Source organism: Salvelinus fontinalis, chromosome 34 (genome assembly GCF_029448725.1).
Source record: "Salvelinus fontinalis isolate EN_2023a chromosome 34, ASM2944872v1, whole genome shotgun sequence".
Classification (NCBI taxonomy): domain Eukaryota; kingdom Metazoa; phylum Chordata; class Actinopteri; order Salmoniformes; family Salmonidae; genus Salvelinus; species Salvelinus fontinalis.
Genome location: NC_074698.1, coordinates 21,186,815 through 21,208,355, shown reverse-complemented (window position 1 = coordinate 21,208,355; position 21,541 = coordinate 21,186,815). Strand labels below are relative to the sequence as shown.

Below are 21,541 nucleotides of genomic sequence, written 5' to 3'. Positions count from 1 at the left end.
CCAATGGCTGCCTTAAATATGGCTCCCAATTCGAGACAACAATAAACAGCTGTCTCTTATTGAGAACCAAACCAGGCAACCATAGACTTTCCTAAACACCTACACTGCACACAACCCCATACATACTACAAAAACCCCCTAAACAATACACACACCCTAAACTAGACAAAACACACAAACATCCCATGTCACACCCTGACCTAACTAAACTAATAAAGAAAATCAATATAACAAAGGCCAGGGTGTGACAGCCATGCTACAGCCTCACAGGCACCACACACTTCAAAGCCACACAACAGATTCAAGCTTCATTTCAGATTGCTTTATTTAATTTTGAATGAAAGGAGAGGAAAGTTTAGGGAAGACAGCGTTCTATTGGATGGACAGAATAAGAGACGAGTTCTAGCAGCACATGTTCTACAGACAAACTCCACAACACAGCAGCGTGGTAAAATTACACGGCACAGAAAGACAAGGAAATCCCATAACATTACTAATAACAAAACACATAAATAACAGATTTATGAAATATCTACTCAAGAGAATATATCAGCAGCTGAGAGGCAACAGAACTGGACTGCTGCTTTCAAAATGCATTGATGTTTATTTAAAGACAAAAAAGTGCTGAATTTCTTTCAGTCTAGTGTGTTTCTGAGGGGGTGGTGGGTGCGGCAGAGGGGGAAATAGGGCCCAGTGTGTTTGCCTCTGTTTACATACAATAAGTATTTTCTCCAGTGGCAGAAAAATAAATACTGCAACTTTTCACTCTAGAGATTTATTTCAACAGCGTTCCTCCAGAGCAATATTGATTCATGCAAACATTTCTGAAAAACACAACACACAGAGAGAGTAGAGTCTATTCTAAAATGAACCGTTGTGCATTTCTCCCAAATGCCTCATGTATTTCAGATGTTCCATGGTGGACATTATATCCAGTATCCCATCCTGTTTTCCAGCTTTTGAAATGTTTCCCTTTTAAAGGTAAGTCACACAAAATAAAACAAATAATTCAAGTCACATCCCAAATGTACTTGAGGACATGTAGGTAGTATCCCCATAGTCCCACTACATCGTCTGTGATCTTGTGACGGAAGCCTATACAAATATAGCACGTCAAATACAATGGAACAATTATTTTTTGCTATTTCAGCCCTAGATTTTTTATTTTGAGAACAATATCAAATTATGCAAATTTGTGCCACAGAAAAATGTCACTATACAACAATTTTTTTGCACATATTTTTCACTTGCACAATTACTGTACGATCTGATTTCACACATGTTTTCTTTATTAACCATGCAATTAAAAAAATGCTCATCCATTCATCCTTTGATGCTTTCATCTGACATCTGCATGTACAAATTTGCCAAACTAATGTATAAAATAAAAGACCAGTCAAGGAAATTCATTTTTAGGATTCTGCCCTTTCACCTACAGTTAAAAGCTAAAAGATAACTAATTTGTTATGGTACGACATGCCCACAGAACATTTAGGCTCAGCTGGAGCTTTTAAATTAATCCCAAAAGAGGATGTACAGTATATCACAAAAGTGAGTACACCCCTCACATTTTTGTAAATATTTGAGTATATCTTTTCATGTGACAACACTGAAGAAATGACACTTTGCTACAATGTAAAGTAGTGAGTGTACAGCTTGTATAACAGTGTACATTTGCTGTCCCCTCAAAATAACTCAACACACAGCCATTAATGTCTAAACCGCTGGCAACAAAAGTGAGTACACCCCTAAGTGAAAATGTCCAAATTGGGCCCAATTAGCCATTTTCCTCCCCGGTGTCATGTGACTGGTTAGTGTTACAAGGTCTCAGGTGTGAATGGGGAGCAGGTGTGTTAAATTTGGTGTCATCGCTCTCACACTCCCTCATACTGACTGGTCACTGGAAGTTCAACATGGCACCTCATGGCAAAGAACTCTCTGAGGATCTGAAAAAAAGAATTGTTGCTCTACATAAAGATGGCCTGGGCTATATGAAGATTGCCAAGACCCTGAAACTGAGCTGCAGCACGGTGGCCAAGACCATACAGCGGTTGAACTGGACAAGTTCCACTCAGAACAGGCCTCGCCATGGTCGACCAAAGAAGTTGAGTGCAGGTGCTCAGCGTCATATCCAGAGGTTGTCTTTGGGAATTAGACGTATGAGTGCTGCCAGCATTGCTGCAGAGGTTGAAGGGGTGGGGGGTCAGCCTGTCAGTGCTCAGACCATACGCCGTACACTGCATCAAATTGGTCTGCATGGCTATCGTCCCAGAAGGAAGCCTCTTCTAAAGATGATGCACAAGAAAGCCGGCAATTAGTTTGCTGAAGACAAGCAGACTAAGGACATGGATTACTGGAACCATGTCCTGTGGTCTGATGAGACCAAGATAAACTTATTTGGTTCAGATGGTGTCAAGCGTGTGTGGCAGCAACCAGGTGAGGAGTACAAAGACAAGTGTGTCTTGCCTACAGTCAAGCATGGTGGTGGGAGTGCCATGGTCTGGGGCTGCATGAGTGCTGCCGGCACTGGGGAGCTACAGTTCATTGAGGGAACCATGAATGCCAACATGTACTGTGACATACTGAAGCAGAGCATGATCCCCTCCCTTCAGAGACTGGGCCGCAGGGCAGTATTCCAACATGATAATGACCCCAAACACACCTCCAAGACGACCACTGCCTTGCTAAAGAAGCTGAGGTTAAAGGTGATGGACTGGCCAAGCATGTCTCCAGACCTAACCCCTATTGAGCATCTGTGGGGCATCCTTAAACGGAAGGTGGAGGAGTGCAAGGTCTCTAACATCCACCAGCTCCATGATGTCATCATGGAGGAATGGAAGAGGACTCCAGTGGCAACCTGTGAAGCTCTGGTGAACTCCATGCCCAAGACTGTTAAGGCAGTGCTGGAAAATTATGGTGGCCACACAAAATATTGACACTTTGGGCCCAATTTGGACATTTTCACTTAGGGGTGTACTCACTTTTGTTGCCAGCGGTTTAGACCTTAATGGCTGTGTGTTGAGTTATTTTGAGGGGACAGCAAATTTACACTGTTAAACAAGCTGTACACTCACTACTTTACATTGTAGCAAAGTGTCATTTCTTCAGTGTTGTCACATGAAAAGATATACTCAAATATTTACAGAAATGTGAGGGGTGTACTCACTTTTGTGATATACTGTATATGGTGTGTATTGGCCATATACTATCATAGTCTTATAACAGTTTTCTTTACCCATATGGTATAATACATTATAAAGAGGATACCTGAGAAAACTCCAAATGAAACCACTTTATGCTTTACATTAAACATGGACATTTCGTCCTCATGTCACCATGACACAACAGTCAATAAACTAAAGTAAAACCATAGTAGCGTTAAGCTTCTAATGGTTATGTATACTGCAGGCTATCACGTAAAGTCGGTGTTCTTATCCATTACTGCATTACTGTCATGGTGTACCAGGCCTAGCAGGCATAGCACGCAGACAAGACTGACATAATAATGCACTATAGCTACTGCTAAAGAGGTAATGGCCAACATCAACATAATCCATTCACAGGAGATGAAAAGCAGTTCCATGGGATTATATGACATTGCTATGGGGGAAGGTCAAATGCAGTTTCCCTTTTCAAAATGACTGCTTAAATTGGCAAATGTAAAACATTGGCAAATGTAAAGTATCAAAAAAGTCAAATCTCTAATGCTACTTTATAAAATAAATAGCAAAAATATATGTTCAGAAATCAAGGGCTCAAATAAATAATATTAACAAAAACGACATTACATAAAGCTATTATACCCACAGAACATAAGGGTATACAATACAGACACACCATAGTACCATTGGTTCACATTGGACTATGGTAAAAGTCACAATGACAGCCAACTTTTACACTCTCCAATTATCTTTTACTGATGCAATTACAGCAGATTCAAAATTGTTTAATTTCTTCCATTATTCCATGAGCCATTTATCAGAGAAGTCATTTTTGCAGAGAAGTTGATTGAACATATTGCTTTACGATAGGATCTGGTGAGCTCCAATACAACTTACTAGGACATTATGTTGCTATTCTGTAAACTCTTGTTTTGTCCTTCACATGTTTGTTGTCTCTGTCCGATCTTGTTGTACATTTTAGTCTGAATATGGCTACAGTACAATACATCAATAAATGCCTGCAGACGCCCACACATCTGTTCAGTAATCAGTACTGGTTGTAATTGTCTTTTGTCATTCCCTCAGAGTTAATCGTCAATAGGAATGTTTGTCAGAATCTATAGTGAAACAACCACCTCCTTCGAGCACCAACCATCCTTTTTCCTCATCTTCCTTTCTCCCCAACCTGGTCTTTCGTATTACTCTGTACATAAATCCGTGACACTCCATTTAGTGTGATATGCTACGTTTCGTTTTGTATGGTATGTATAATTTGTGGATGTCCATCACCCATTTAATATGCTATATAACGAATGACATTTCGTATTATATATGACAAATTTTCTAAACGTACAATATGTTACGAATTTGCAAAACGTACTATATGTTACGAATTCTATCTAGGTGGCTAACTTTAGCTACCTGGCTAACGTTAGGTAGGCTGGGGGTTAGGGCTAGGGGTCAGGGGAAGGGTTAGCTAAAAGAGTTAAGGTTAGGGTTAGGGGAAGGGGAAGGGTTAGCTAACATGGTAAGTAGCTAAAAACTAGTAAGTAGTTGAAAAGTTGCTAGAGTTGTCCGTGATGAGATTTAATTTGCAACCTTTGGGTTGCTAGACATTCGAGTTATATGCCCGACCAACCACCCTACTTTCGTTTTTGCCTTAAGTAACCATCTGTCTTATATAACCATACAAAAAGTAACATATCATAATAATTTCAGTGTCGAGGATTTACATTTACTATGTTACTTCTAGTCTATGAGACCAGGCTGTTCTCCCACCTCTTACTTTGACCAGGAAGATCGTACTCTGTTATTTGACCTTCATATGTTAGTGTTTATACAGTGTGTGTATGTGTGTGCACATAGCCAATCTCTACACACAAATTTCAATGGGCGTGGCCACCAAGATGCGTCCGGCCCCTCCATTGTCACGGGAGACACGTTCGTAGCTGCTGGTGGAGGAGGGGGAGCCGGTGGAGGAGTAGTGTCCGCCCATGGGCTCTATCAGGCTCTGCTGCTTTAGCCTGTCCACCAGTACATCCTCTTCAGATGACGACGAGCTGAGCTCCACCTGGGGCCCACTGCCCACTGACCCTCCTCCTGCAACGCTGCTGCTACCCGGCTCATTGTCCAGCATCCAGTGGTGGTTGAAGTAGCTGAAAACCTCCTTAACGGAGCAGCGGCGCTCCTGCTCAATGGACAGGAGCCTGCGGAACATGCGCAGCCCCTCGTCTGTGAAGCGCCGCCACTGAGAGGGCACCGTGCCCGTCCGGCGCCGCTGCCAGCGCACAAACTCCTGGTAGAAGGCGTCGGACGGCAGGGCCTTCTCCCAGGGGAAGTTGCCGGTGAGCATGCAGAAGAGGAGGACACCGAAGGCCCACACGTCAGTGCTGTAGTCCACGCAGAAGCCCTCGTGCTGCGAGGCGTCGCACAACTCCGGTGCTGTGTACGGGATGGTTCCGCTGACACGCTTCACTGGGGAGCCGGCACGCCGTGTCATGCCGAAGTCTGACAGCTTGACCTTACGGCACTCTTTGTCAAAGATGAGGATGTTCTCAGGCTTGATGTCCCGGTGGACTAGCTTCTTACAGTGCAGGTAGTCCAGGGCGATGGCCACCTGGTGGACACAACGCTTAGCCACCGTCTCTGGAAGACCCACCTAAACAGAGACGAGTACACACTGAGGTCAAACAATCCACCAGCAAGTAAAAGATTTAAGCCGTCCATAAGAATGTGTGTTTGGCCATAAGCTAAGGATTTTATGTAACTCTCCACTGTGCATGTTGACTAGGGGTTATCAGGTATTACATTAGTTATAGAAAATAACTTTCTATAAATAGTCTTCAATGGATGACGGGTGGTTAGATAATGACTTGGATTATGTTGCTATCTGAGCTTTTTCTAAAAATAGATATACAGCAACAATATCTCACATTCATTTTAGACATGAACATTTCTCATGTAAAATCTGTACATTATCCTTCACCTGGAAATAAAATAGCTTTTATGTTATTCATATTTCAGACATTATGTTGAGAGCCTTCTATTGTAACAGCAGATGAATACATCTCTGGTCATCTCACCTGAGGGGGAATGATGTCGAAGAGGTCTCCTGCCAGGGCATACTCCTGAGCGAAGACGTAGTAGTCATCTGTCTCAAAGGCAATGCCGAACATGTTGATGATAAAGGGGCAGGGAGACAGGTAGAGAGAGATGCTGTACTCCCTTAAGAAGCTCTTCAGTTTGGTTGTTTTCTTCCTCAAGAACTTCAGAGCCATCTTAGTGCCTAGAACATAACGTACAGTACTGGATGAGAAATGTTCTGTGATTCCTACAAGACAGTTAGCTGCACCAAATTCAGGCTTGTAAATAAATTAAACTGATATTAATTACAAAACCTGTCTGGGATTAATTCAATTTAGTGAGGTTACAGGATTTCATCCAAGACCACTTTTTTTGCTGAGGGGGATTTATAAATATTCCAAATCCTCTGTCAGAATAGTTTAGTCACGACACCATCCTCTTTACCTACAGAGAGGGAATGGGGCTGCCTGGGCACTTCAGCTTTGATGCAGCGGATTTGGCAGTAAATTGAAAGTGATTACATACAAAAGTGTTGCAGTAAACACGTACTGAAATAGCGCCACTAAGTGCAACACTAATAAAATTAGAGCCAATGATTGGGAGGGGGGAGCTGCTTTTCCTTTGCCTGTCTGTAAATCCTTGTGATTCATATACACTCAGTATAAAAAACATTAAGAACACCTTTCCATGTCAGACTGACCAGGTGAATCCAGGTGAAAGCTATGATCCCTTTAAATCCACTTCAATCAGTGTAGATGAAGGGGAGGAGACAGGTTAAAGAAGGATTTTTAAGTCTTGAGACAATTGAAGACATGGATTGTGTATGTGTGCCATTCAGAGGGTGAATGGGCAAGACAAAAGATTTAAGTGCCTTTGAATGGGGTATGGTAGTAGGTGCCAGGCGCACCGGTTTGTGTCAAGAACTGCAACGCGGCTTGGTTTTTCCACCCTCAACAGTTTCCCGGCTGTATCAAGAATGGTCCACCACCCAAAGGACATTCAGCCAACTTGACACAACTTTGGGAAGCATTGGAGTCAACATGGGCCAGCATCTCTGTGGAACGCTTTCGACAGCTTGTAGAGTCCATGCCCCAATGAAATGAGGCTGTTCTGAGGGTAAAAGGGGGGGGGGGGGGGCAGCTCAATATTAGGAAGGTGTTCAGTGCATAACATAAAGACACAGGAAGCATGACATGGATCTGTCGTCTGGGAGGAATAGTGCAGAACAATCTGGAAGGAAATGTCTCAGAACCTTCTACCGACCACAGCCTATTTCCCCGAATGACAGGGAAACAGAAATTAGCAGAGGAAATATGGGAAGGGGACAAGGTCAAGACTAGGAGATGGAAAATTGCCAGATTGAAATGCATCAATGTCTGTCTCTCCCTGGTGCCACAGTGGCTCTGTGAGCTCAGGGGAAAAGAGAAGCTTCTCCAATAGCACCATCTCAGCTCTGGTAAGAGCATAAAGTAGTGAGCATGCAGACGTGACGCTTGGCATTCAGGTCAAAGGGTTCAATCTTGGTTTCATCAGACCAGAGAATCTTGTTTCTCATGGTCTGAGAGTCCTTTAGGTGCCTTTTGGCAAACTCTAAGCAGGCTGACATGTGCCTTTTACTGAGGAGTGGCTTCCATCTAGTGGCTTCCATTGGTGGAGTGCTGCAGAAAATGGTTGTCCTTCTAGAAGGTTCTCCCATCTCCACAGAAGAACTGGAACTCTGTCAGAGTGACCATTGGGTTCTTGGTCACCTTCCTGACCAAGGCCCTTATCTCCCGATTGCTCAGTTTGGCCGGGTGGCCAGCTATAGGAAGTGTCTTGGTCTTTTTAAACTTCTTCCATTTAAGAATGGAGGCCCCTGTGTTCTTGGGGACCTTCAATGATGCAGACATTTTTTGGTACCCTTTCTCAGATCTGTGCCTTGACACAATCCTGTCTCGGAGCCCTACAGACAATTCCTTCAACCTCATGGCTTGGTTTTTGCTCTGACATATACTATCAACTGTGGGACCTTATATAGACAGTTGTGTGCCTTTCCAAATAATTTCCAATCAATTTACTTTACCGTAGGTGGACTCCAATCAAGTTGTAGAAACATCTCAAGGATGATCAATGGTAACCAGATGCACCTGAGATCAATTTCAAGTCTCATTGCAAAGAGTCTTGAATACTTATGGAAATAAGGTATTTCTGTTTTGATTTTTAATACATTTGCACACATTTTTTTTTTTACTGTTTTCTCGTTTTCATTATGGGGTATTGTGTGTAGATTGATGAGGATTTGTATTTATTTAATCCATTTTAGAATAAAGCTGTAACATAACAACATGTATACTTTCCGAATGCACTGTATATTTTTGGTTTTCATAAAAGTCCTCTTGGGTTTCTAACCTCACCTGCACACATCTTTACTGTACCTTGTTTTTTCAATGTCACTGTTTGTCTTTCACTTGTCTTTTTTTGTGTGAATAAATGTAACTAAAACTACACCAAATGATATGATCGTTGATATGGTAAAAACGCAATGTTGGTAAATACGTAATGTTGAACCACTAAAATCAATAGAGAAAATTGTATTGGGAAAATATTTGCACTGCAAATACAAGATAACTAATATTGTCTCTCTATAGTCGTATACAAAAGGGAACACTAAATATTAATTGAACATACTGTACATTTTGAAGAGGTTTAGATGGATATTTACTCACAGACAAATTGTGAATATTAATTCTAACTAAATCAGATATGAAAGTGAAGAACTGTTTTGATAGCTTGCTTCAAAATGATTTGATCTCCTAATATACATTTTTGCTGAATTGTGGTAATCCCACATGATGACTGATATGCAATGAATTATTCCAGAACTACAGCTCTACATTCAAGCTAATATCCACCTGTATGATGGATTGAGTGAGCATTATCAAAGCTATCATCAAACTGTAAAATAAAGATTGGTCTCCCCTATGAATCATGCTGATCTGAGATTATACTCATACCCAAATTTACAACCACCCTAATTCCCAGAGCATTGATAGGGTAGCAAATTGGCCTGCCTCACTAAAACCCAATTACACAGCAGCATGATTTAGAAGTCATCATATAAATACTATTCAACACATCTCTGACGGCAAGAAATCTTTTCATTATTTATGTCCTGAGCTGATAGCGTCAAATGTTTGAATTGGGGAATGTAATATGATGGCAGCGTGGGATCCGAGAGCTGGGTAAATACTTTATTTTTTACCTTTATTTAACTAGGCAAGTCAGGTAAGAACAAATTCTTATTTACAATGACGGCCTACACCGGCCAAACCCTGACGACACTGGGCCAATTGTGCGCCGCCCTATGGGACTCCCAATCACGGCCCGGTTGTGATACAGCCTGGATGTAAGTGTTTTGTACATGATTTAGGTCTAATGACAACCCAGTGATAGTGGTTTTGGATAGTTCCAGATTGTGTGTCCTTTCACTGCTTTATAAAAGAGCTGAGGACAAACTGTGCACTTTGGTGGCTTGTGTATGTCACACACTTTTGAGTTGGTTAAACAAGACTGTAAAGTGAACTGAGCAGATCGTTGACATTTTGTCTTGCATTTTATGTCACACAGGTTGAAAAGATGTGCTAAAATAGGTCATTTTGATAAGCAATCTGGATGGGGTTTGTGCTTCACTGCCATTCAGAAACTAGGGAGGCCGCATTCACTATAATTATGGTCCACAAATGAATTCTTTAAAGAGTGGAGCGATCTAAATACTTCAAAGATGTGTAAGATTACTGTGACCGTGGAAAACAAGTTTAAAAAAGACATTTTAGATGGAATCTGGAGTGAATCTAAATGTTCTGATTGTAAACACTGATATAAAACCCCTGAAAAAATATGATTTGGTTGTTTTCACATCAGCAAGCAATGTTTCTGTTTTGTTGATGGTCTGTCTGGAATAAACCAACTGACATGAATATAACACATTGTTGACTGTTGATGGTCTGTCTGGAATAGACCAACTGACATGAATATAACACATTGTTGACTGTTGATGGTCTGTCTGGAATAGACCAACTGACATGAATATAACACATTGTTGACTGTTGATGGTCTGTCTGGAATAGACCAACTGACATGAATATAACACATTGTTGACTGTTGATGGTCTGTCTGGAATAGACCAACTGACATGAATATAACACATTGTTGACTGTTGATGGTCTGTCTGGAATAGACCAACTGACATGAATATAACACATTGTTGACTGTTGATGGTCTGTCTGGAATAGACCAACTGACATGAATATAACACATTGTTGACTGTTGATGGTCTGTCTGGAATAGACCAACTGACATGAATATAACACATTGTTGACTGTTGATGGTCTGTCTGGAATAGACCAACTGACATGAATATAACACATTGGTTATTCTCAACGCCACAGGTAGCTTCCATCAGAGACAAACTCACCTCTGATTTTGTGGATGACCAGGTCCACTTTCCCATAGGTACCCTTACCCAGCTCTCTGATGACCTCATAGTACTTGCTGATGTCTAGCTTCTCCAGGTTCTGGGCAGCAATGAGCTGCAGCTCCTCCAGGATGTCGATGGAGGCGCGGGACCCAGACCCGTGGGACCCATGGGGAGAGGAGCTCATTCTGCCTGGGAGAGATGCCTGGAGCACAGGGATCTGGTGACTGCTGTTGTTCCTAAAGAAGTTAACAAGAGGAGCAGGAAGGAATGCAAGTTTTTATTTAAACATTTTTTTACCCCCTTTTCTCCCCAATTTCATGGTATCCAATTGTTAGTAATTACTATCTTGTCTCATCGCTCCAACTCCCCGTACGGGCTCGGGAGAGACGAAGGTCGAAAGCCATGCGCCCCCCGAAACGCAACCCAACCAAGCCGCACTGCTTCTTAACACAGCGCGCCTCCAACCCAATGTGTCGGAGGAAACACCGTGCACCTGGCCACCTTGGTGCACCCGGCCCACCACAGGAGTCGCTGGTGCGCGATGAGACAAGGATATCCCTACCGGCCAAACCCTCCCTTACCCGGACGACGCTAGGCCAATTGTGCGTCGCCCCACGGACCTCCCGGTCGCGGCCGGCTGCAACAGAGCCTGGGCGCGAACCCAGAGTCTCTGGTGGCGCAGTTAGCGCTGCGATGCAGTGCCCTAGACCACTGCGCCACCCGGGAGGCCGGGAGGAGTGCAAGGTTAAAGAGAGATCGGCACGTAGCCTATACAATGAAAATGGTGGATACACCAATGGCTTTTGTGTCTCACCTCTCTCTACACACAGAGGGACACACACCTCGCTTATCGACAACATCAAAGACACTGAGTGTTTTGTATCCGAGACAAATAAGCTCTTATGTAACCATTGCATCCTGCGCTAAACACAGATCTACTTTCTGCTGTGTGAAGCCCCTTTCAAGTGACCGAGATCACAGGCCTCTGTTCCCACCCAGAGAACAGTGCTGGGGAACACACAACCACTGCAGAGGAAAGAACAGAGACAACTAATTCCCTTTCCACTTCACCAATCAGTCACTCGCACTCTGGATTCAGATCATTTGGCTATGCTTCTTCTGTTACTCTTCTGTGCCCTCCAAAACTTTGTTTCAAAATGTCTCCTGTTAGAGTTCTGTGAGATCCATAAAACCTGTAGTCTAGGTCTGAGCCTCAAATTACTCCGAGCATCAACTCAACATTCACTTGCATGTCAAAGGAGAGACACAGCAACAACAGTGGTTCATTCTTGACAGGCACTTTCATTATCTTGCCTGCCGGTGAAAGTTTGTCAGCTCAACTCATTGCAGATCTGTTTCAGTCGGCCGTCTGATCCAAGACCATGTAACGACAAGCCAAGAAACACTCATTTGCAATGTCCTTTCTTTCATCACCCAGGGCAGACAAATCTCTGAATGACTGAATGAACTTCACGGCCCTGATGGTACAGCAGAATTGTGCCATCTCTCATTAATGAAGATAAGAATGTGTTGAATGAGACAGGATGCGAGAGACATCCTGTGGATAGTCCATCTGTGTATGCCTCAGGGACGGCTCCACAGTGTGTGTGTGTGTGTGTGTGTGTGTGTGTGTGTGTGTGTGTGTGTGTGTGTGTGTGTGTGTGTGTGTGTGTGTGTGTGTGTGTGTGTGTGTGTGTGTGTGTGTGTGTGTGTGTGTGTGCTTATTTTTCTGTGAGTTTATGCATTGTACATGTGTGACAATTCACTGAGGGTGCTGTTTCAACAGGGGAGCCAGCTGGCTGTCCATCAGAGCAGTACTATGACTACTAGCAGCAGTCCAGTCAGCATCCCACTAACAAGGTTATTAAAACACACAACAGCCTAGGCAGCCCAGTCCCGTTTCTCTTCTACATATGAAGATGAACCAGCGCCTCAAACACACAGACACTCACACACACACACACACACACACACACACACACACACACACACACACACACACACACACACACACACACACACACACACACACACACACACACACACACACACACACACACTTTTGCATGGTGTGTGTCATATCAAAGAGCCTGGAGATGAAAGGAGAATCAAACAGTGGTAATTAAGCTCTGCTCCTCTGCTGCAGCCCTGACTCAGCCCCACAGCAGCCACCAGACCCGCTCCCTCGCTGCTCCCCGTCCCCGCTTCCTGTCCCCAGTCCCAGTCCCCGGAATATTCATGCCACCGCTATTCCCAGGAGGACCTCTGGAAGCACCAAGCTCTGTTTGTCACACAGATAGAGCACTGTGACCACCGTGCCACGTCTCTCCTCAATGGGATTCAGCTCATCTGTATTCAAAGCACAGACGGAGCACAGTTTGACTGGTGTACCTTGAGTCACAGCCCTCATCCCCACCCCTCCCTTCTGTATCCCCATGTGACGCTGGTCTTTGCACAACACACTGGGGAAAAGGTGGTCGATGAGGATTGGTGACTGGAGGGGCCAAGGGGCAGTACTGCAGGTCGGGGAGGGGCTGGGCAGTGCAGTGAGAGGCCTGGACACTGAGGACCTTTGTCGCCTTGCTGCAGCTCACAGCTCATAGAGGGCAGACAGGCAGGCAGACAGGCAGGCAGACAGGCAGGCAGACAGGCAGGCAGGAAGGCAGGCTGTAGTTAATTGCTGGCGATGCCAGGAATATTGACTTACAGTCTGGGTGCTATGTGACTAAAGGTAGGAAACGTGACAACCCGCACAAAGTGCTGAGCAATGGTCATCTGCCTCCTGCTCTCCACACACACACGTGCACGCAGACACATTTACAATCACACACGTGCACGCAGACATATTTACACTCACACAAACACACAACCACACACAACAAAGAGCAGCACAGCAAGAGCTGCCTTGGCCAGCTGATCAACGCTGCCTGCCAAGGTCCATTCTTGAGTATTTACACCTAATAATAATGTCTAATGTCTAATCAATAGATCTGGGAGTAAAGAGGTAATCCACCTACAAAATGTTACCATCACTGTAATATGAGCCGGAGTGATTCATTTGTAGATATGCAATGTAAATTGTGAATCTCAAGCTTTGTTGGCAAGATTTGATGTGATTAAGTAGGATTTTCTAGAGGGGAAACAACAATGTAAATGATTGATTAACACGTCAACATCTACACAAATCAGGAGACTGAGCTGTGAACTGAAATGGGATCACAGTTTTGTGATTTATTCTTCATGGCACTGCCTGTCTCCCACAGTTACGATGTGGATGATTGCCGCCCAGTCCATGATTAAATGAGGAGTCTGGCACTCTTATAAAACGTGTCCCATGTCCTCTGTAACACACTTTCACTGCCTTGTCTTACTTAGCCATTTAGATTCAAATGGAAATTGTGGCATGGTCTTTGATGTTGTAAAATGTATTAATCTATGGATGCAACACAGCATCCATCTGTAGTTGATTGTGTGTGCATAGCATGTTCTCTGTGTTGTTGTTCAGTGCAGTAGGTATTCCAACAAAGGTATAACAGTTACTTAGAGAAGTCCTACTACAGCTTTACTGGACAGAAAGCCATTGATGCAGTGAGATTGCAATTTGAGTTCTGCTGTCTGGTAGATTGTTCAAGTACCTGGGCCATTTACCATGTTGGCAGGCTGTTGGAGTATGTCCTAAACCCAAACAGAACATCCAGACAATGTACTGTTTTCTTTGTTTAACTGAGGAGTGGGGGTCATTCGCCTCTATTTGCTGTAAATGTTTGAACAAATCTAACACAGCCCATTTTACCATCCTCAAAAAAGTACATTGTCCTACATTTCCAAACAGCTAGGGGATGTGAATATAGTTTTGTGTGTTTGTATAGTACCAGAACTAATGTGCAGAATAGGTCAGCCTGTGTGGAGGGTGCTTTAGTTGTCATGACTCATAACACTTATGAATAATACGGGTCAACATGGTTTATTTGGTGTTGTAACAGTGAGCAATTTAGACCAAAAGATAGAACAGTGCAGACCGGTGCAGAAGTCCTTCTCCTGGGGTCTGTCCACTAGTAAAACAGGCTATATCCCAAGGACTAGGTGAACTGGGTGCCACTGTTGTTTCCTCTCACAGTCAAGGAGAAATGTAAGACAGACTGGCACCTTAATGCCCTTAGCGTATTATTGTCAAATACAAACAGGTGAGTGCCAGTAAGACAACACCCACAATGCCCCTAAACCAGCAGCTCTCAAATCACAAAGCTCACAATTTGAATGATATAACGGTACATCTAGAATGAAATTTGCATCGTAAGACCGGGATGGGTTTCTGTTGTTTCTCACAAACCATTAAAAATCACCAGAGGGGTTTCTCCAACCTCCACCAACAGCAAAGTCAACTGTTTTCATGCACATTGCTTACATAACACTGTCACTGTCTGTCTGAGAGGAAAGCCATCCAACCTGCTGCTCTGGGTAATGCTGAGTATCTGAATATGATCCCCATTACATCTACAGTATGGTCAGTGAGGGACACTTCACAAAGAATATAGTTTGCATATGCTCTGAATGCTATAGCTGTTTCTCCATCTCACACTGCTGTGTGGCCAGTGTGAGATGAAGCTGACAAAGGCAAAGGGTAGAATATATATCCTCTGAATGCTCTGGCTAAGTGACCACAAAACACACAAGTCTTTGGATCACATGTCCCAGCACAGACAAAGCATAGACGCTATTATCGACAGACGCTATTATCTACAGCGTCTGACGAGAACAATGACATGTTGTGTCTACAAGTAGCATGGAGGATTCATATGAAACTTTACTGTAGGTGTTAAAAGAATAGAACAATTATTTGTGTAAATGTGTGTGTGTGTGTGTGTGTGTGTGTGTGTGTGTGTGTGTGTGTGTGTGTGTGTGTGTGTGTGTGTGTGTGTGTGTGTGTGTGTGTGTGTGTGTGTGTGTTTGTGTGTGTGAACAGACAAGGCACTGAGGAGAGGAGCATATGAACATCCATACCAATAGACAACAGTTTACAATGACATATGTAGCACTTGAGCGCATCATATATATATTTCAAATGGCCTTCTACACAGGTATTTATTACTATACATAAATATCACTGCAATTCATTGGAAGGCTATTGCACTATGATGCTATCAAGCCAAATATCATACCCATTGTCCTTGTCATACTGTTTACTATACTGGTCTCAGGCTACAGGTTACGATGCCGTAGATGTATTAAATAATAGGTTACAGTAAGACAATAATGCACAACAAATAACCCTTTGAGAGAAGTAAGCACACAATTTAAACCACCTAGCTAATTCTAAACCATATTTTAAAGCACATCGACTTGCTTGTAAACATGCCATTGATGAAAACAGACCAGCAGGAATAACGAATGTGTGAAACATTATGCAAAATCAATAAGCAGGTCTATACAATCCAAATAAAAGCACTGATAAATTGATTGAAATTGTTATGATCCAACCAACAATGATGATTCATTGTTATCAATGTCTCTTACCTTTCAGATTGCGCTGCATGCAATAGCTGGTGCTGTCATTCCGTTCAGCAGAAACTTGAATTGTATAGCAGGATAACCCGTCACAGGACTGGTCTGATTTCCTGTGCAAAATCGTATCTCTGAATAGTGCAGATTGAACGCTTTGTTGCCGATATGCACAACGGCGCACAATAATATCACCTTGCTGGTGCTTCTGTCTGCTTCGTCAGTACCTCTGTCAGCCTGACTTGCCCTATTGTCACTGTCGGCCTACGGCTGCTAGATGCAACTACCGCCAGGCAGCGAGGCTGCATTAACGCCAGCCCTCCGCAGCGGCGGTCCAATCGGAGACCAGAGCGAGCAGCGACATAAGGGAGGGATAGGAGGGGGTCTTGTGTCTCCATACAGACACCCAACATTCTCTCTCTTTGCGCAATGGGAATAAACAACAAGTAAAAAACGAGTGGAGCAGATATAATGTAATGTATTTGAGTAATATTTTACCCAGGACGTTTAAATAGCCTACAAATGTGTGTGGAACAGGTGTTGGCATCGGCAGGTGTCAAAATCAAATCAAATTGTATTTGTCACATGCGCTGAATACAACTGGTGTAGACTTTACCATGAATTGCTTGCTTATGAGCCCTTCCCAACGATGCAGAGTTAAAAAATAATATAGAAAATAGAAACACAAGAGGAATCAACTAAAATACATGAGAATGGAGCTACATACAGGGAGTACCAGTACCAGATCAATGTGCAGAGAGTGGGTACATATGTACATGAAGGCAGGGTAAAAGTGACTCTGCATCAGGATATGGACAGGTGAACAAGTGATTGACAGGTCAGGAGTTTGGACATAGGCTTTTGAAATTATGCCAATTATGGATGCTTTAGTGCAGCAGTCAAAATGGTACTGAAAGCAGGCCTATTACATTCTAGACCACCATGTCCCATGGGACAAAGAGTAGCCAAAGCATGGCATTTGAATTGTCATTGTCAAGTTCTGAATCAGAACAAGGAATGCATTTAGATTGTCAAACTTACTCAAGGAATGAATAAGTGATTCAAGGATATTATTTACATAACAAATGTCATTTAAATTCACAGACAGGCAGGTCAAGCAAGGTTGACCCATAGCAGGTCCATGTCAGAGGCAACCGTGCAAGACAAGTGATCATGAGTGTGGAGTGGGAGTAGCCTATAGTCGTGGTCTCAGAGAAGATGTCTCTGAGAGAGTTTGATTCAGGGTGACAGCAGAATTCTACCATGGCAAGGCAGTAAAGTATTCTCACATAAAGATTACAGTGATCTGCCCTGTCAGCTCTTTCCATCCTCAGTGGTTCTTCGTTACATTGAACCAGTGTAAAGCTGTGACTATGTGGAGTGAGCCAGAGACTAGAGTCTGAGAGTAGGCCACTTCATTGCTGAATAGGCTAGTTCAGAATTTCCGATTTTGCATTGAATCACGTTCTCACAATCAACATTTACCATTATTATTATATTGCAAATTGCTGGCATGTGAGGGTGGAGAATTGGTGTGCTGTTCATTTGTAGATAGTAATGCATGCATATTTCAAACTATTGTGACAGGTAGGCAATTGCATCCACTCACATTTTTTTCTTCAAATGCACTAAATCAGGCTGTGAATGTGACCAGAGTACTGGAGAACATGTGCCAGAGGCAACGGCAGTAATTTGTTATATTTCTATGAGTATCCGTTTAGAAATGGACACAGAGGACAGGCTACTCACTACGTGGCTTATTAGAATCCTTTTCCGCTGCACTTCTAACCGGATTGCCTCCAGAACATTTTGGTTTGGTCTGATTCATCCTCATCTGAGCGGGTCCAGACGCAAGACCTGATCACAGCAGTGGATTGGTATTCTGCTGGTAACAGGGTTTGCCTCAAGTGAAAGATGGGATGATTTCTCCAACTGGCAGTCTGGCATAGCGGGACAGTTGTTAACAGGCCCATTAGACATGCACACGTCAGCAACAGAAAACATACATTGATTTATTTGGAGGCATGGGCTTGAATTATTATTTGTGTCATAACATAGAGAGAGAGAACGAGAGAGAGAGTGTGTGTGTGTGTGTGTGTGTGTGTGTGTGTGTGTGTGTGTGTGTGTGTGTGTGTGTGTGTGTGTGTGTGTGTGTGTGTGTGTGTGTGTGTGTGTGTGTGTGTGTGTATGTGTGTGTGTGTGTTCGGGTGGGTGATGGGGGATTTGCTTTCCATTGTGGCACACTGGTCTCTGAACATCAGAGAGCACTCATGACATATACATGCAAATTAAATGTGATGAATGGAAATAAATTATATGACACAATAGTAACAGATTGTGTTGACAGTCTGAATGTTCTCTCCATCGATTAGTATAAAGGACTCATTTTCTCCTCGGGTCCTCATCATGACAGTTTACTAAAATCCTCTTGGTGTCCCTCTGTGCAACACAAACAACTAACTTATTGAGCTGTAAAACATACAAATGTGCCTTGGATTCAAAATCCTGTGTGAAAATGTTCCAATGTTGTGGCAGACGGCTGCTGAAATATACATGTTTTCCTGAGCACCGTTAATTAGATGGCTGTTGGCTGATTATCATGGCTCCCTGTTTAAATGCATTGTTTGATCAATTCCCCTGGAGCTGGAATAATGAGGTCCCAGGGTTCTGCTGTAGAAAGCAGAGCACACAGACAGACAGACAGACAGACAGACAGACAGACAGACAGACAGACAGACAGACAGACAGACAGACAGAGATAAAGAGAGAGAGAGAGAGGATAAAGAGAGAGAGAGAGAGAGATATTATAGCCATAATACGACATTTTAAATGTCTCTATTCCTTTGGAACTTTTGTGAGTGTAATGTTTACTGTTCATTTTATATTGTTTATTTCACTTTTGTTTATTATCTATTTCACTTGCTTTTGCAATGTAAACACGTTCCCATGCCAACAAAGCCTTTCTGTAACACTCGTCGGAAGGATGAGACCAAGGTGCAGCGTGGTACGTGTCCATGCTTCATTATTAAAACCGAATACCAAACAGATCAAAAGAAGAACAACGAACGTAACGTCTTGAAGCCTACACAGAGCTAACAAAAAACAACATCCCACGACCTAAAGTGGCAAAACAGGCTGCCTAAGTATTATTACCAATCAGAGACAATGATAGACAGCTGTCCCTGATTGAGAATCATACCCGGCCAAAACATAGAATACCAAAACCTTGAAATAAAGAACATAGAATGCCCACCCAAATCACACCCTGACCAAACCAAATAGAGACATAAAAAGGCTCTCTAAGGTCAGGGCGTGACACTTTCGAATTGAATTGAATGGCGAGAGAGAGAGAGAGAGAGAGAGAGAGAGAGAGAGAGAGAGAGAGAGAGAGAGAGAGAGAGAGAGAGAGAGAGAGAGAGAGAGAGAGAGAGAGAGAGAGAGAGAGAGAGAGAGAGAGAGAGAGAGAGAGAGAGAGAGAGAGAGAGAGAGAGAGAGAGAGAGAGAGAGAGAGAGAGGAGAGAGAGAGAGAGAGAGAGGAGAGGGAGAGAGAGAGAGAGAGAGAGAGAGAGAGAGAGAGAGAGAGAGAGAGAGAGGGAGAGGGAGAGAGAGAGAGAGAGAGAGAGAGAGAGAGAGAGAGAGAGAAAGGAACACCTGCGGCAGAGGCACAACCTTGGCACCAGCACCAGCCTTCTATAAGTCTCACACACAAACACATAATGACACACTAGCACACACCTGCTCACACTAGCTCACACTAGCTCACACGATCTCACACAATCTCACTCCAGCTCACACGATCCCACACTAGCTCACATTAGCTCACACGATCTCACACTAGCTCACACGATCTCACACAATCTCACACTAGCTCAGACTAGCTCATACTCATCCACACATGCGATCTCAAATGCTGTCTTCACAGACAAAACATAGGCATTCTCATAGGATATGAGACTTGGACCAGGGAGAAAATGTAACCTAGATATAGAGATGCATTCCGTATCCTCTCATCCATTCCATTTCATTTGGACTGATTTGCATGCCAGACAGACGCTGGCTGCTGTTATTCAGTGTGACTGACATTGACTAGGTTTATTAGAGAGCCAGGCGTCAAACAGCTGGGGCCCCTTCTTTGAAGGTTACTGTGGCAATCTCCCAGAGTGCTCCACACCCGACATGACATCCCCCTGGGCTGCAGCCCAGTGTCCTAATCTCTACCTCCCTCACTCCCTCGATCATTGCCTCCTAAACAACAACACCACTCAGACCTAGTGTACACTGCCCTTCCTCCTACATCTCTGCTCTGTACAGCCATTTCCTCTGAGATAGCCAGGCCTCATTTCTCTGAGCTGATGTTAATCTGTTGTTGTGTTTTCTGAACACTGTGTTACTCTTTCAGGGCTTTGGAAATGAGCAGAGGAAGATTGATGGGGTTATGTAATTAGGCCCTCTCAAATGGAGAGTTTGCATGGCAAGGGGAATTAGTCAGGGCCAGTGTGGTGGCAGTGTTTTCAAAATGCCTAACAGCGACTATGTCAAATCAAATCACATTTTATTTGTCACATGCTTTGTAGACAACAGGTGTAGAATAACAGGAAAATGTTTACTTTTGTAACGCCGGGAGAGTGATGGGTGTGGAGTCAGACGCAGAGAGCAGAAGGTAGACGGGGAAAACGCTTTAATGTCCTCAAGCACAGTAACCAGTACAAACATGGGTGAAGCACAAAACAGGCGCAACAAACCCAAAACCATAGTTACTCAAATACCGGACAGCGAAAACCCAAAAGTCAGCAAACACCACAAACGTCAAAATAACCACAAGCCCGCACAAACACCAGCGGGCTAAAGGAACTTAAATAACACCCATCCCAAAACCCCAACAAGGAACAGGTGAAAACAATTAGACAAAACCAAACGAAAAGGAAAAAGGGATCGGTGGCAGCTAGTAGACCGGCGACGACGACCGCCGAGCGCCACCCGAACAGGAAGGGGAGCCACCTTCCTTAGTATTCGTGACAACTTTGATAACAATGCAGAGTTAAAGATAAGATACAACATTTTATACAAAATTGAAATAGGGACACAAGGAATAAATACATAGTTAAAAAAGAATACAAATAATGAGTAAAAACACATGGCTATATACAGGGAGTATAACATAACATGGCTATATACAGGGAGTAGAACATAACATGGCTATATACAGGGAGTATAACATAACATGGCTATATACAGGGAGTAGAACATAACATGGCTATATACAGGGAGTAGAACATAACATGGCTATATACAGGGAGTAGAACATAACATGGCTATATACAGGGAGTAGAACATAACGTGG

The 21,541-nt window shown here is 43.3% G+C and overlaps 1 protein-coding gene across 1 annotated transcript; it reads right to left on the bottom strand.

Annotated features, from left to right (window-relative positions):
- Nucleotides 1–307: 307 nt before the first annotated feature.
- On the bottom strand, nucleotides 308–16,511 carry LOC129833476 (serine/threonine-protein kinase SBK1-like). The gene is made up of 4 exons (XM_055898106.1): nucleotides 16,216–16,511; nucleotides 10,699–10,937; nucleotides 6,245–6,447; nucleotides 308–5,820 (listed from the first exon to the last, which is right to left on the bottom strand). Exons 2-4 carry the CDS (start codon nucleotides 10,883–10,885, stop codon nucleotides 5,035–5,037), a joined length of 1,176 nt encoding a protein of 391 aa, XP_055754081.1. The 5' UTR covers nucleotides 10,886–10,937; nucleotides 16,216–16,511; the 3' UTR covers nucleotides 308–5,034.
- Nucleotides 16,512–21,541: the final 5,030 nt, after the last annotated feature.